We start from the raw sequence: 15,307 nt of genomic DNA on the forward strand, positions 1-15,307 counted from the left end.
AATAGGTGACATTGCAACCTGAGAAATTATTTCATTAGAAAATAGAACATACTTCACTTAGCAAGAATGAAACGGCATGCATTAAATACGAATATAATTTTTACAAATCTAGGGTGAAGCAAACGTCCATGGAAGCTGAAATTGAAAAAAATGAAGCAAGCTTCAGTGCAAGTTAGGGTTTCTGTCTCAGCACCATTGACATTTGGGGCTGGGTAATTCTTTGCTGTGGGGGCTGCCTTGTGAGTTGTAGGGGACTTAGCAGCGTCCCCGGCCTCCACTCATCGGAAGACGGTGCCACCCTGTCCCCATGGTGATAATAAAAAATGCCTCCACGCATAGCCAAGGGTCCTGTGGGGTGGTATAATCATTCCCAGTTGAGACTCACTGGAATAAACAATAGCTAACTTTATGTCTTCAAAAAGCAAAAAGCAATACATCTAGACTTATAAACATCAAAACTCCAAACCAGCAACTAAACTCTGGTTTTAGGCAACACATTAAACAGCTCCTTGATTGGTACACTCTGAAATGATAGTAGGAAATGTATGTCGGAATAATAAGCTTGATATTGCAGGGGAGGTGGGTCACTGTAGGCGTTTTCCAGAAGTGATAAAATGGTACTCTGCATCCCCAAACGTTAAAACGGTAAATTTGATAGATGTGAAATATACGTTTCCAAATCTTCCCACATTGCTTTCAATAAGTAAACGTGTGTGGAGTAAATGAATGACTGAGTGATAAATGCACTTTGCTCGTAGCACATTGAGTCCATTCCTCACTCCACTGTCTACGCAGGTTACACCTGAAGGCAGCACTTTCCTGTTCAAATCTTTGACTGCTGTGGCCAACGATCCCAGACGGAAAGCAGTGGCAGGGGTCTGGGACAGACTGTGTGATATTGTCAAGAAGACAGAATGACCCTGATGCGACCCAATGTGGAAAGATGAAACCAGGGTTAAATGTTATTAGGAAAAGTAATATTTTCCTAAAAAGGTTACTCATGTATTTGTATATGAATACATATGCATGTAAATGTGCATTAAAATAGGGCGAATTCCTTTAAAAATGGGTGATGGTTGGAGAAAGAAATAGAAGTACAAGGCACATGATAAGAGGAATGAATGAACTGAAGCTATTTAATTTGTAGAAGAAAAGTCTTAGTAGGGACATGATAGAAAAAGAGGAAGTAGATTTGTTTTGTGTAGCACCACAGGAAGGAATGAATCTGAGAAAATGGGAATGAGGAACAGGTTTTGGTTCAGCTGGAGGAAGAGCTGTGTCTCCAGATGGAGCTGAGAGTGGAAGGGTGAGGTCCTCATGGTGGGACATCTCAGCTGAGACTCGATGGCTTGGTGTCAGGGGTGCTTGTGGGATATTCTTTAATCACACAGGAAGTTGACTAAAAGACTCTGCTACACTCAGATTACCAGACCAATTTTCAGCTAAAATGTAAAAGGATTTGTCACATGGTGTATAGGCTGAATGCTTGTGTCCCCACACAATTCATATGTTGAAACCTAACCCCTAATGTGATGGTATTAGGAGGCGGGGTCTTTGGGAGGTGATTAAGTCAAGAGGGCAGAGCCCTCATGAATGGGATTAGTGTCCTTACAGAAAGGCCTGAGAAAGCCTTTCTAAGTGAGATTGTAGTGAAAGGATAACCATCTATGAGGAAACAGTCCCTCACCGGACACCAAATCTGTTAGTGTAATGATTGCAGACTTTCCAGCCTCCAGAACTGTGAGAAAGAAATTTCTATTGTTTGTGAAGCTTTCCAATTTAGGACATTTTTATTATAGTAGCCTGAACAGGCACACAGAAAGGCTACCTCTTTCAGGAAAGCATGGATTCAAATTGAATCTGGCATTTGAATTGAGAAAGGTAAAACTGCTTACTTCAGACTGGGGATTGTCAGTTTGACGTGGAACTTCTCAGCCAGGTGTATCACCCAGACACATTCCATGTCGGTGGGGTAGTTTGTAGGATACCAAGGACTGGAAAAGGAGCCCGAGAGACTTGAAATCACTCCCCCACAAGAGTTACTTCCTTCTGTAAAAGCAGACAAGAGACCCATTCGTGGCTTCTTTGGGCCCACACCTTTTCCAGGTGTAGAATCCAGAATTCCACCAAGCTCACCAGTGAATCACAAAATGGGAAGGGAGGTTGTAGCTTGCCTGGTGCGTGATTGTACCCCTGAGAGGGAATGAGGGAGGAGGAAAGATGTATGAGCTGTAGGCCAGACCCTAAAGTTGATTGTAGGTAAGACGGGAAATGGGATTGGACATGTATGTGGCAGGTGTGGGGTGTCCAGGCCACACTTCAGGCTGGGGATTGTCAGTTTGACGTGGAACTTCTCAGCTGCCTGTCCCCAGCTGCCTGTCATATAAGCCAGCTCAACCCAAATGTAGACAACCCACACCTTCGTGAGGGCTTCATCCCCCCAATTCCTTCCCCTCATGGCAGCCTGGACAGACATGTCTCTTCTGTTTTTATGAATTATCAAAGTGATTCCATCCTTTACAGGTTATACTTTCATTGAAAGAGACTTGCCTTGCGGTGTAGGAGCTTGAGGGACAGCAACTACAAAAATCAAAATGAAAGAAAACCAGGAAAGAGCTTAGCATCGTAAAATCATCTTATCCTTAAGTACAATGAACACACTTGTTCCTACTCTTGAGTCTTCCTACGTGGTACGGATACACTTATGTCTCTATTCTCCCTGATCTTGGATGCAGCCTCTCCCCTTCCTTCAGTCCACTCACCAGGAGATCACAGACAACGCACAGATACATGACAGGTGTTTTCTGCACCCTAGGGGTCACCAACACAAACACTGTCCTGAGATTGGCCAGTCGCGAGGCATCACTCACGGCAGTTATCACTGGGCTTATGAGCATGCCACTGTGTCTGCTGAAATTTATCAAGTGCCGAAACACAGAAGGACAAAACCCAGGAAGCTGGGAGCATGGTGGGAAAGGTAAGTTGGACAAGGGTTCCACTGAAGTGAGACAGGCCCCAGTCTGTCTCCAACATGCCTCAGCTCCAACAGGCGTTATCCTTTTTTGCTTCTCTTATGGGACCGTTTGGCTTTTATTTTTGTGTGGCATATATTTTTCTGTTTTATATGTATCCTTAACCCCCACTGCATGGCAGGCCAAGGGCTGGGCAAGTTCTGAAAGCCTGATCATTGGAAAGCTGGTACTTGTTGGAATTTTTCACTAAGGGTTTTATGGTAAGGAGTTTGAATGGGTGAGATGCATTGGAGAATTTCTTTCTCTCTGCTGTCTTTCTCCTTATGCAGCATGGCTGCAAGCTGAAGACCAGTCCTTCTTAGCCCCATGCTGGGAAGAATGTTGGATATCAGCAGAACAAATTTTTTTAACCTAAAGTGTCTCAGAAGCATTTTTCTTTCGCTAAAATGCTTGATATCCAATATTTCTCTCGGATAACTAAATGGCAAAAGTTATATACAGACACTTTGTGTGTCTGTATATAATCTTTCATCAAGAAGAAGCTTGCTTCCAGTTGAATACTATTCAGACATAAATGGTTCCATTTCTACCATTATATTTTTATTCATGACCCATTCTCTTTTCTAGTCAGCTATGTATCTCTGCCTCAGAAATTGGATGTTATAGCAGAGAGAGAGAGAGAGAAAAAACAAAGCCTTCTGAGTCTTGAAACCCTAGACTGCAAGAAGACTTGGGCACAGAGCTACCCGATGAGCTGAAAGCCATGCCCATCCTCTTGGGGTCCTTCCCCCTCCCTAGCCCCAGGCTAGGGGAGATTCCTCACTGATGATGAAGAGAAAAGAGGGAATCAAAGGGAGCTTAGCTGCTTGTCAGTCCCTGAGAAAGGGTTCTGTGGGCCCTGCCTCCCTTCTAGGGCTGCTGCCTAATTTGTAGGTCCCAGTGCAAAATGAAAATGTGGGGCCTCAGGCAGAGGTAGAGACTTTAATTTTCCCTTTCCATGGGTCCATCTCTGCAATCCTTGCCAAATGGGAAGCCTACAAGGGATGGTGACCTCCACTGCCTTTGAGACTTGGATTGGGGTAAGTAAGAGGCCCCCACCAAGTGTCATTCCAAATGCATCATGGTGGTGCCAACCCATGAAAGGGGCAGTGCTACCCACATTGCTCAACCGCAGAACACTGTAAGATGCACCTCTGACCTTGACGTTCCCCACATCCACGCCTCCATTGAGAGCAGAGGGTGGCAGCAGTCATTGGGCAGGGTTGGGGAGAAGGCTGGGTTTGGAAGCCAGGGCACCATTGGGTGGGGTAATAGGCAGCTGAGAACCTGTCCTGGTTCTCAGCAGGAGACAGGACCACACATGCTCTGATAGAGCTGGAATCTTGAGGCTGGGAGGTCACTGCTGCACATTGACTTTGAGTAGGTTACCAGAAGAAGGTCAACCCTTTCTCTACTCCTGCTGTGTTGGCTAAGCCAGGAGGCCACAGGGGAGCCCCAGATGGTTCCACTTCTCACAACCAGTCTGCTCTTGACCCACAGGGGAGAGAATTTAGCTTTCAGTGCATCTTTGTTTTCCTGCATGCTTTTGTTTTCTAACCCATGTCCCTGAGAAGCAAACCTTTGCACCTTCTCTCTTCTCCCTATCAATCTTTTTCGCAGACACCATGATGGAAATTCTTCCTCCATTCCCCTTCTGCCCTTCCTTGCTCTGATGTCCAGAAAGGAGAGTTTTGGATGTCATTTCATTTGGAAAATGTAGCTCTTAGCTCGTGGTCTAAGCCATTGGTTCTCAACCAGGCTGCATGCTGGAATCACATGGGAAGTTTTAAAAATAACCAATGACTGGGTATGACCCTGGAGATTCTCATGTGACTGGTCTGGGGTGTGTCTGGGAATTAGAAATTTTAAAAGCTCCCTGGGTGATTCTAGTGTCTAGATCACTGTCCACCAGTGTCTAGATAGGAGAGAGGTTAGACTTCTTATTTACTTTGTAGAGATATTGGAAATTACAGTGTCCAACCTACCTGAGGGTGTAGGAGTCACATCTGGAACCCAGTTGTCAGCATCTGCATGTATAAAAAAAGGTACATTTAAGAACTCTAAATCTATGAACACAAAGAAGTGGGGATTTTCTAGTGTGAGCAGGTCTTAAGCAGAAACAAGAGTATATTTTGACTCCAGAAAAGCAGCGCCAGACTTGGGTGAGGTTGAAGAGAACACAGCCTGCCAGTTGTGTGGCCCTGGTGTGTGTCTTTAGAATGGAGTCACACTTTCAGCATTCTCTGAGTGACATTCATCTGTCAGGCCACTGTCCTTAGAGTCCCTGGCCCTGCTCTGTGCACACCGTCCATCCATCACTAAGAAGCCACTGCCATGGGAGGAGAGGCTACCTGAGCAGATGACGCCGGCATCCTCATGGTGGCCACAATTGTGGTCTGACCAGCTGGAGCTATGGCACTGGCCAAGGTGGTTCTCACTTCCTAAGCACTGCAGGTTGTCCAGGAGGATGTCTCCAGAGCCCGGGCCAAAGTGGGCCTTTCCAGGGGCAGCAATGGCCCAACCGCATCCCAGCTGTCGGCACACGACCTTGGCTTCGTTCAGGTCCCACAGGTCATCGCACACAGTACCCCAGGCCCCCTGGTGAAGGACCTCCACGCGTCCTGAGCACCGACCTGAGCCGCCGACCAGCCGTAGCTCTGGTCCATCTTCTAAACAGAACAGAATTTTATTTTTGAGTTTGGGAAGTTTTAAGTAAGAAGGATTTTTAGCATTCACCTTCATAGCTAAGGCAAATAAATGCAAGAGCAAAGCCTTAAGGCTGTCTTGATTCTGTAATAAATTGGGCTTAAGGACTTAAGAGTGAGACTGAGGAGGGGGTAAAACACCAGCTCTACTTCTCCCTAGTTGTGTAACCTTTGACAAGTTACTTCATCTGTCTCATAGCTGCTAAATTTTCCCACTAAGAGTGCCACATGGGCAATTGAAATAAGGCGGTGGTGTGCAGTCTATATGTAAATGGGTATTCTGCTCATCTCTACAGGCGAAAGCTATACATAGTCTATAAGGGTCCTGTGCCTGCGTCTATCGGCCTTGTGGGAACTGCCCAGAGTGCTGAAATCTAGAAGCCAAATTTCCTGGAGAATCCACTTCCCTCCACCAGCTGCCCCGCCTCATACCCTGCATTCATGGGACCCTAGACTCATCCAAATGAGAGGCTTGGGACTCTTTCAGCCATGGCCCTATAGACTGTCATTCCAGAGCTAAGTCCAATTTGCACCCAGCAAGCACGCTACCTGCCGATCGTGGGGCCACAGATGCTCAGGAGGGGAAAAGGGGGGGGGGTCTTTTAAAACGTAATCCCAGGCATCTGCTAAGAGGGGAGTCCCTCAAATTAGAAAACTGTTCTGTCTTTCAAAGACCATAAACCTACTTTAAGCTTCATACCTGACTTTCCTTCGCTCTGTGGAATCACATTGAACAGAGCATAAAAGCCAGTGTTGGTGATCATAGCATCACTTTGGAACACAACTGTCATGGTGTCTGAGGAGGAGAAAAGCATCACAGCTCCTGGGGCACAAAGCTTCCCAATAGAGAGTGAGGGAATTCTGGGGCCATCGAAGATTTCAACTGAGTCATAGGGACACCCAAGGATATCTTCCAGTCTAAGGGAATCAAAGTGGAGAGTTAGCAGCACATTAGAACTTTGTAGAGCTTAAAGCTTAAAAGATATGACGGTCATGGAATTAAATATTTGGATTGTGTTTGAAATTGCATGTTAATATGTAAAATATCAATTAACTTTTTCAGATGCCATATTATAGGAACTCTTCTTCGTCTGAGGAATGTGTGAGACTGATGGCTACAACTTACTAACTGAATTTTTAAAATCATAATTTCAGCCAATTGCAACCTACATGGAACATTGGGAAATGCTAATGTACACTACAAATTCTTACCAAATGATTAGCATGTAATTGACATCACAGCCAGATTTTCTTACTTTTATATTTCACAACACTCCCCATACCCAAATTCTTGAGGAGAAAAGATATGCTTTTAAAATAAAAGTAAGGTCAGCATCTCAAAGAGTATTTGTACTTTGGTGATTATTTACAAGAAATGTGGATGGGGGGTGATTTTTAAAGGAATAGACAACTGATAGCATGATAGCCTTTGGAGTTGTGAGTTCAAGGTCTTCACTTCCTTGTAGGCTATCTATGTCCGTAGGGCTTTAGTCAACAAAGATAACATGTTTCTAGGATATTCTTTGGCATAGGGCATGTCTGACTCCATAGAATGAGCAACAATTCTGTGCACGCTAAAGGTGGACTATCACAGCATTTCATAGTATTGCTGTGTTTGTAGCATGTGTGTCACATACAAGAAGAGCTTTGTGCATACTTTGCTATCAGAATCATGAAATGGTGAAAGCTGGGGCTTTAACGTCAGACAGACATGGAGGGTTAGCCTTGAACAACTTAGTTAACCTCCCCAAGTCTCAGTTCCCTCATCTCTAATGGGGACAACAAGGACATCTATCTTAGGGCTATAGTGATACTGGAATATGACCAAGATGACAAAGTACATAATATAGAGCCTGGGCACACAGCCAACACTGAAAATATGTCAGCTCTTATCTTGTGTCATGGAGATGAAAAATGGCAGTAACTTTAAAAAATTTGTTCTGTTCATGTCAGAGATGAGGCAATGACTCTATTATCTTCTTTTACTTTGAGGCAACGTTTAGAAGATGCAGGGCCCCATGGCTTGAGTAGTAGGTTAACATGTGTATGTTGAAAGCCTCTTACTGTTTTTTAAAAATTTAAATAAAAGAAAAAGAAAGTCTCAGAGGATAAATATTGGTACTCAATATAGAACAAGGGCAAAGCTGGCAAGGAGGACTTTTGTAGGACTTTTAGAAAAAAAAATCAAAAGAAAAACTATCAAAATATGATTAAGACAAATATGTTAACAAATCTCTTATTGAATTTTTCAAGCTAGAAGTGACTCCTTGTTACAGCACTACAAAGCACTACCTGAGCTTCAACTGAGAAAGAATTTCGTGTTTTTCTGGTTTCACTCCTAAGGGTTTCCCATTAAAAGAAATATCTTTATTATGATTTCACAAATGAATATTCTTATTTAGATACAACTTCTCCTAAGAAGTTGTTTTCTTACTTCAGACTCGGAATCACGAGTTTTATGCGGAATTTTTTATCCACATGGATCTCCCACACACACTGGATGTCTGTTGGGTAGTTTTCTGGATACCGTGGACTGGAAAATGAGCCAGAGAGACTAGAGATGACCCCTCCGCAAGAGTTACTTCCTCCTGAAACAACAGGAAAAAGGATGTCAAGATGTGTCCACACGGAATCATTTGTGTGATCCCAGTACTGACCAGCTTCCACCCAGTGGCCTGCTGCAGTCAGGCAGTGTCTGCCTGGGTGGACACACGTAAGACTCTCTGGATAGCTCTTTAGCCTAACCGTCTCCTGGGAAGGACAGTCCATTCAATCTAATTCTGATGAATCAATAAGTATTATATTAATGTGGGAGCGTTCCCTGCCTTTTCCTCTCCCCCTACTATCTGATAAAGAAAATGTTATATTTGTCCTCTCTGTTTACTGTCTCTTCTCTCTTTCTGAGGTGGGAGGACTCTTGCTTGCTGGGAGAATGAAGGGCAGAGGAGATCAACATGAAAGACTGGGAAGGAGAGATGAAGAGACAGAGGCTGTAACGTGCCTTGGTAAGGGGAGAGTTTGGGGGGTTTGGGGAACAAGCGGCTCTAGAATAATTCCATACTATGATGAACTGGAGACACAGGGAAAGGGAAAACTACGGGCTGTTTGGGGAGGTTATGACTGGGACCTCCTTTTAGGTAATTTTCATCATTTTTTCTGGGTAGACTGTGTTTCTTTTAATTCAATCCTACCGAGTGAGACTGGGACTTACAGATTTTTGGATTTATAATTTATAAGGGTTACACAAAATAACAGTGAGATCTAATTCTTCCATCCTAGTTGTTCTATTAAAATAAATAGACACACACACACACACACACATACACACACACACACACTTAAAACAGTATGCCACACAAAAAAAGTAGAAAACTTAGAATCATCAAATTATTTTAGAGGAAATTTGAAAACTCAACATGCTTCATTGACCTTGTCCCTAAATTATTCAGTCACTTAATTTTCTTCTTTCTGTTCCCCCCTGACCAATTTGTAATCCCCCCAGGATCCCACAGATTCCTGGTCTTCCCTGCAATGGATGACGGGAAGTGGTGCAGCTCCCAGCCCTATCGTTGAGTGTATTTGTAGGTTACAATAACTGGGGCAAGGTCAGACTGACATTGAAACCCCTGGGACATGAACTTTCCGAAACCTCTACACATAGCAGGGGATGATGGACTGGTGCCCATTGTGGGTGCCCTCTACAGGACTGTACCCAAAGAGGGCAGGCTGAGTGTGGCCAGATGGACTGAGCCACATTCTCTTCAAGTCCTTTTGTCACTCTCCTGCCTACCTGACCTGGGCAGATCCACACACCCCTTTCCCAGCCTGTTCTACTGGTTAAAAATGTCAACGTTTATAGGCATTAGAAGTCCTAATGCTGTGTCCCTCAGCAAAGCTGTGGTGAGAACTGAAGGGCTCCTCCAGCTGAGGTCCTGACTGTCTGGCCTCTCACTGAAGGAGCCATGACAGGACTGGCATGGACAGAGCAGAAGCAGCCTCTCACTGCATCGTGCCAGTCTCTCCGTGCCATGTCCTGGGCTCACTGCCTAGCATATACTATGATGGTTCTCTTGGCATGAGTTACTATTTCATCATAAACTAGTGATTACCTGGTATATGATCCTGAGAAACTGTGGAAAGACCTACAAGGAAATAAAAAGGGAGATACTGATGACATGCAGAGGAAAAATATTTAGTCTCATCTACATGTTAGTAAAATTTTATGGGTTTCCTTAGAAATGTCAATGTACTTAATGCAAACTGAGAAAAGTCCGAAGGTGCTGAGCAAGTATTCTCTATAGTCCTGTGGCAGATTGAAGAAGGCCAAAAATTGTTGTCATGAGGTGGGGTCTAGGTCCCCTTCCTTGAACCGGTGTGGGCTCCGTGACTGCTTTGACCAAAACAATATGGTGGAAGTGGCACTATGCCTTAAAAGACTGGCATCTTCCACTCCTGTCTCTGGAAACACTGGCTTCTCATGGCTCCCTGACCACCTTATAAAACATCTGACTGCCCTGTTGGAGAAACCATGTGAAGAGGTCCTGAGACCACATGGAGAGGAAGAGCACCCTGGCTAAGCCCATGTGTCCAGCTGTCCCCACCATGGCACCAGGCATGTGAATGAAGCTAGTCTCTCCAGACCAGTCACCAGGTGAACACCACCACCAAGCGACTCTGCTCAGTGCCATGTGGAGCAGAAGTAGCTCCAGCTAAGCCCTTCCTAAATTCCTGACACACAAAGCATGACATTTAACTGAATGGCTGTTGTTTTAAACCACTACGTCTCGGAGTAGCAATAGATAACCAGATGGCTCCTTTCACTTGACATGGCCCTCTTCATTTCCCAGTCATCCATATAATTTTCAAATTACTGTGTTTCCCTGAAAATAAGACCTAGCCGGACCATCAGCTCTAACGTGTCTTTTGGAGCAAAAATTAATGTAAGACCTGGTATTATATTATATTATAGCTGGTATTATATTATATTATATTATATTATATTATATTATATTATATTATATTATATTATATTATATTATATTATATTATATTCCCGGTCTTGTGTTATATTATATAAGACCGGGTCTTATTTTTATATAAGACCGCGTTATATTTATATAAGACCGGGTCTTAATTTTTGCTCTAAAAGATGCATTAGAGCTGATGGTCCAGCTAGGTCTCATTCTTGGGGAAACATGGTAGGTGAGTTATATAAAATGAGAAAACTACAGATAAATGCTCATTTATTTAAGAATAGCCACTGCCCTTGACCCTAACCATGCCCATTAACTTTAGACAGCCCTCCCCTCTCACTCATGACCCCAACACATAAAGATGGCTGTCTCCCAGCAATGTCCAGAACACAGCAACTTTTTCTCTAAACAAGTGTCTGAGAGAGAGGATTCTGCCAATGACATGACCTGGTGCTCTCTGAGACTCTGTGAGGACAGCCAGGTGCATTCAAAGAGCAAGAGATGGGGCCTGAAAATGCAAACCTGCCACTTTCTGAGTTATCCTGAGCAGGCTTCTTGAGCTCCTCAATCCTCAGCTGTGAGGCCTATGTAAACTAACATTCCACACCGCTAGCGTCATGCCTGCCGCTGCGCAGGGGCTCAGAGACGTCTGTTGCAATGAAACGAAATGCCTTTCCATTCACCTCCAGCATCATTTCAGAATTTACGTCACATGTGTTGGCCTGATTCTTCTAATGTTTGGTTTTTATTACTGATGAATATCATTCAATCATTAGGTTATAAGATCTTCGAAAACAGGCAAAAGTTATGAGATCCTCGAGATCATGTACTTAAGGGTCACATTGATCAGTGTGAAAACTTGGCTCTACCATTAACTTCCCGAGCAATCTCAGAAAGTTACTTAACCTTTTTGCATCTCAAAGTTCTCTTCTGTAAAATATAATATAAAATACCTTTTTGCAGGATTGTCCTGAGGATTACCAAAAATCTGAGCAAAATGTCCTCCCATGTTTGCACTAGCTTTGCCTGGTCTTTGTGTAGCTGGGGCCAAAGAACAAGTGTAGTAAATGAGATTGTTCGCCAAAAGCACCAACTGCTTGGATTCAAATCCACTGGCTAGTCCTTAGTACGTTACGAATTTTCTATGTCTCAATTTACCTACCTGGGAAATGGGAAGAATCAAAGTATTTACCTCAAGGATTATTATGGGATTAAATGACTTATATATGCAAAAAAGAGCTCAGAACAGTGTCTGGTTGTCAGCATTTATAAGTGTTTGATATTATTATTATTGCTTTGCTTGGACTAGAAGAAAATATGAACATACCTGGAGGTGTGGGAGGAGGCAGGTCTTCTGTATCTGGATGCATAAAGAAAGGCAATAGGTCACTCTCTTTGGGGAATCCACAGCGCAGAGCAAGGAGGGTAACAGAGGTGTGGGTGGGGGACCAAGGGGAGAGGACCATGGTCTTTCTGGGTATGGGAGCAGAGCACCAGAACTGTCCCCTGGGCAATCCCAGGCCTCCTTTGGCAAGGTCCCTGGCACAGCAGCTGGGTCGATTCTGCTTCATGGTAACCAGGGCTGGATTACCCGTGGCCCTCTAATGCTGAATCACCCGGGATACTTGTTAAACTGCAGACTCCAGAGCCCCTCCCAAACCCAGTTAGTGTAATCTCTGGGGTGGGGCCCTAGCTTCTCGCTGCAACGCTCCAGGTGGTACTGGTGCACATTAACGTTTGAGACTTCTCGTGTACAACCTGGAGCTGCCCATGGCAGGACATGTGTGTGAGTCCAGGGGCTGCTACAGAATAGAAGCTTGAGGACTGTTTGATGAAAGAATGAGCCTGTGGATGGATGGATGGATGGATGGATGCATGCATGGAAATTCCATCTGGAATATATAGTTTCAAAATGCCTTCATCTGCAGCATCTGAAATTACCTGAGCAGGTGACGCTGGCGTCCTCGTGGTGGCCACAGTTGTGCTCCGCCCAGCCTGAGTGGGCACACTGGCCCAGGTAGCGCTCCACCCCAGTGCACTGCAGGTTGTCCAGGAGGATGTCTCCAGAGCCCGGGCCAAAGTGGGCCTTGCCAAGGGCGGACACGGCCTGACCGCACCCCAGCTGTCGGCACACCACCTCGGCTTCATTCAGGTCCCACAGGTCATCGCACACAGTGCCCCAGGTCCCCTGGTGGAGGACCTCCACTCGTCCTGAGCACCGAGCTGAGCTGCCCACCAGCCGCAGCTCTGGCCAGTCCCCTGCGACAGAGATTTGGTGTCCATTGCCTTCTGGGGACACTGCACATTTCCCATGAGGTGGTTGAGTCCCCACCCCTGCACCTCTATTAGGTTGGTAGAAAACTAATTGCAGTTTTTGAAATTTTTAACCTTTTAAACCATGATCACGTTTGCACCAACTTAATTTTACAGACGGAGAACTTGGTGAAAGGTGAGTCAACTAGTCAAACTCCTAGCTGGAGGTTTGCTAAGTCATTGGAATTGTCAAAATAAATTTTACCCTAAAATGTCCCTTAACTGAGTAGCTATCGGGCCAGAGGGATATGCCAATCTGTTTTGGCTAAATGCAGAAAACATTATAAATAATTTACACAGGGATTTATGATTTTTGTAATGTGCTTATGTGTGTGTGTGTACCTTTACCTTTATAATAACCCAGGAAGGTGAGCAGAAGAGTATTGGTACACCAAGTTTATCCAGGAGGAAACTGATAGTTGGAGAAGCAGAGATTCACCCCAAATCCCACATCGGGTAAGTAGCAGATCTAAACTCAGGTCTCCTGATTACAAAGTTCACTATTTTTCTTTTTTTCTCTGCTATTCTAGCTCACTATCTCTAGAATGGCTCTAATACTTTACTCACTTTTTTAAAAGTCTATTAGTGATATGGTGTGAAGTTTACTGTGATCGGGACTGGCCATAGAAAGAAAAGACAGAATCCACTAGAAGGCATCTGTAAGCTGCCCAGAATTTGAGGATTCTGAAAGGCTCTGAAAAAAATAAACTTTGCTCACCCTGGGATGCTAGAGCCAAAGTTCCTAGTAGTTTTGAATAGCCGTAAAAAGTCTGGATGGAGTCAACTGGCCTGTTTGCAAATAGATGAACCACTTGCAGTTGGTCCAGTTTCTGCCCATGAGGCAGGTACCCAGAAGAAAGGACACTTGGTAACGAATGGAAGCATTCCAGCACTTACCTGGTTTTGCTGTTACCATCTTGGGTGTTGCAGTCGGGATTGCTGTGGATACAAGAAGACATCCTTAGATAAAAGGGAGAACTTGGACAAGTCAAGAAGGCAGCATTCTGAGATAACTTTCCATTAATCACCAAGATTCTGGCAGATTCATTCTCCCTAACATCTTTATAAGAAGTGACCTCTGAAATCAAACTCTCTTTACATGGGGGTCTTCATGTTTTTCAGGTGTGTGGGATCCAACAGAAATAACATTCCCTTTCTCTGCGCAGTCACTGGAAATACGACAATTGTGCCATTCCGTACTAAAATACATTCACAATCAGTGTCCTGCTGAAAACATGCATTTCTTTGGCATGCTTCTACTTCTTTTTGTTTTTGTCGTCAACTTTCCCTAAATTTGGAGTGTCTGATTTGGTGTGTTTCATTGATGTTGATAAAAACAAGAAATTAGGAAATCAAATCAACAATTATCCACATACAGTGTGACCCAGTTGTTAGTATATGTAACTTGGTTCCACTGTGAACAGGCATTATACTTGTATGAAAAGTGTGCAGACAGAATCTCTCAGCTACAGATTTGTACAGTCAATCAGGAAAAGTACGAGAGAAATCAAACTATGACAGAAAGTACACCAGGAATGGGGACAGAGGAAGAACCTGAACCAGGAGTGAAGAGTAAGTAACAACAACAAACATGACTCACTGATTAGATGTGGGGTCTGTGAAACCGGTTCTGCAAATACAAGGGAAACTGTTGTCAGTAATTGTTTAACATCAATCACGGTGACTTTCTGTGATGTACTCTGTGACATGCAGCATCTCTGCTGTGTTCTACAGCATATTTCCCACGCTCGCTCAATGAATTACCCTGGTGCTTGCTGGAAATGACAATGACTGTTCTGAATAGAATCTCAGCCAAGGTGGACGCTAGAACAGTCTATGAGTTCAGCCGCTTTTCTCTTGTGGCAAATAGTGCAGAACCCATCATTGGGTGCCCTTGGGACAATTACTGAACCTCTCAAGCCTTCGTTTCCTCATCTATAAAGGGGAAAGAACCATGGGTTTGTGTGAGGAGTAAAGGAGATAACACACGCTTAAAATGTTGCCTGGCATGAAGCAGGCGTTCCAGAAACGTCAGCTGTTATTTTGAGCATTATCGTCATTGCCTTGAGTATACTGTGCTTCACCAGTAACCCTTGGCTTAGCTCCTGTCTGCCTTTTGGCCACACACCTTCTACATCCCATCTCTGTGCCCACACTGTTCTCTAAGCTGCTATGCCCTCTCTCAATTTCTCTACTCACAGCCTAGCCAGGTTTAAAGAATTTGTGGTAGCCCACAGTAGTCTCTCTCTCTTTAGTAATGTCTTTTGCTGACATACATGCGTGCATTAATTTAGTATATTCCATT

The 15,307-nt window shown here is 44.2% G+C and overlaps 1 protein-coding gene across 1 annotated transcript in view; it reads right to left on the reverse strand.

The window, feature by feature from the left end:
- The window catches only part of LOC308508216 (scavenger receptor cysteine-rich domain-containing protein DMBT1-like), a gene marked incomplete at both ends in the record, with an annotated part of 84,722 nt that overhangs the window by 28,026 nt on the left and 41,389 nt on the right, over window positions 1-15,307 (reverse strand). The window contains 8 exon segments of the mRNA XM_081074568.1: window positions 1,896-2,049; window positions 4,997-5,038; window positions 5,243-5,680; window positions 6,417-6,634; window positions 8,151-8,304; window positions 12,017-12,049; window positions 12,631-12,948; window positions 13,900-13,941. Of these exon segments, the coding sequence (XP_080930694.1) occupies window positions 1,896-2,049; window positions 4,997-5,038; window positions 5,243-5,680; window positions 6,417-6,634; window positions 8,151-8,304; window positions 12,017-12,049; window positions 12,631-12,948; window positions 13,900-13,941 (1,399 nt within the window).

This window comes from Rhinolophus hipposideros (assembly GCF_964194185.1).
Source record: "Rhinolophus hipposideros genome assembly, chromosome: 15".
NCBI lineage: Eukaryota > Metazoa > Chordata > Mammalia > Chiroptera > Rhinolophidae > Rhinolophus > Rhinolophus hipposideros.